The sequence below is a fragment of the Mandrillus leucophaeus genome, unplaced genomic scaffold (assembly GCF_000951045.1).
Source record: "Mandrillus leucophaeus isolate KB7577 unplaced genomic scaffold, Mleu.le_1.0 Scaffold53, whole genome shotgun sequence".
In the NCBI taxonomy this organism is placed as follows: domain Eukaryota; kingdom Metazoa; phylum Chordata; class Mammalia; order Primates; family Cercopithecidae; genus Mandrillus; species Mandrillus leucophaeus.
Window position 1 is genome coordinate 1,710,238 of NW_012105697.1, and position 799 is coordinate 1,711,036.

Consider the following 799-nt stretch of genomic DNA (forward strand, 5'->3'; position numbering starts at 1 on the left):
ATTGTATTCTTCCCTCCCTCCATTTTCCTCTAAATTGGTTTAAGTAAGGTTAGAAGCTGGAAGAGATCAAGATTCAAGTTTTTAAATTTTAGTCAACCTGAGTTTGAATCCTAATTTCTGAGCTTCCCTTAGTCCATTTATTGTTGGGAGAACATGGCTGTTGGGGTGGTTCTGGGAGCGCCCACCATGGTGGCTCGTGTGGAGTAGACACTTAGCGCGAGGGACCCCTCCCCACGGTGAGCTCGTCTAGGCCTGCCCTCTATGGCTCTGCTGACTCGCCAGCGTGTCTCTCTGTTCTTTCTCCTCCTCCGTGCCTATGGTGTGTCTTTGCTCTTTTTTTTTTTTTTGATCCTGGAGGATGTTTGGGTAAACTTCACCAAACCTGCACTAAGGGTTCCTTTCTGACGCCTGTGGCGAAGCCCCCTCCTCCCTGTCCCTTCCTGCCTTCAGTTCCGGGGTTGGGTGGATGCTGGCTGGCTGGCTGCTAGGCTTGAGCCTTGTTCACAAACCTGCCTCTCCTTTCCCCACAGATCTTTGTGGAGTTCACCTCTGTGTTTGACTGCCAGAAAGCCATGCAGGGCCTGACGGGCCGCAAGTTCGCCAACAGAGTGGTTGTCACAAAATACTGTGACCCCGACTCTTATCACCGCCGGGACTTCTGGTAGAGGCGGCTGGGGGAGGGTGGGGGCAGGGCTGGCTGGGGGCTTCTCCCCACTCCCGCCCCCCCCTTATCCCCCTCTGAAGACGATGGGCAGAGGAGTGACAGCCGCAGACACACGACAGCCGGCAGCAACTGGAA

General features: G+C 54.6%; 1 protein-coding gene across 1 annotated transcript in view; it reads left to right on the top strand.

Annotated features, from left to right (window-relative positions):
* The window catches only part of U2AF2 (U2 small nuclear RNA auxiliary factor 2), a 27,485-nt gene extending 26,686 nt beyond the window's left edge, over nucleotides 1-799 (top strand). Inside the window, exon 12 of the mRNA XM_011997028.1 lies at nucleotides 531-799. Coding sequence (XP_011852418.1) covers nucleotides 531-665 — 135 coding nt within the window. The 3' untranslated portion in view covers nucleotides 666-799. The remainder of the gene's footprint in view (nucleotides 1-530) is intronic.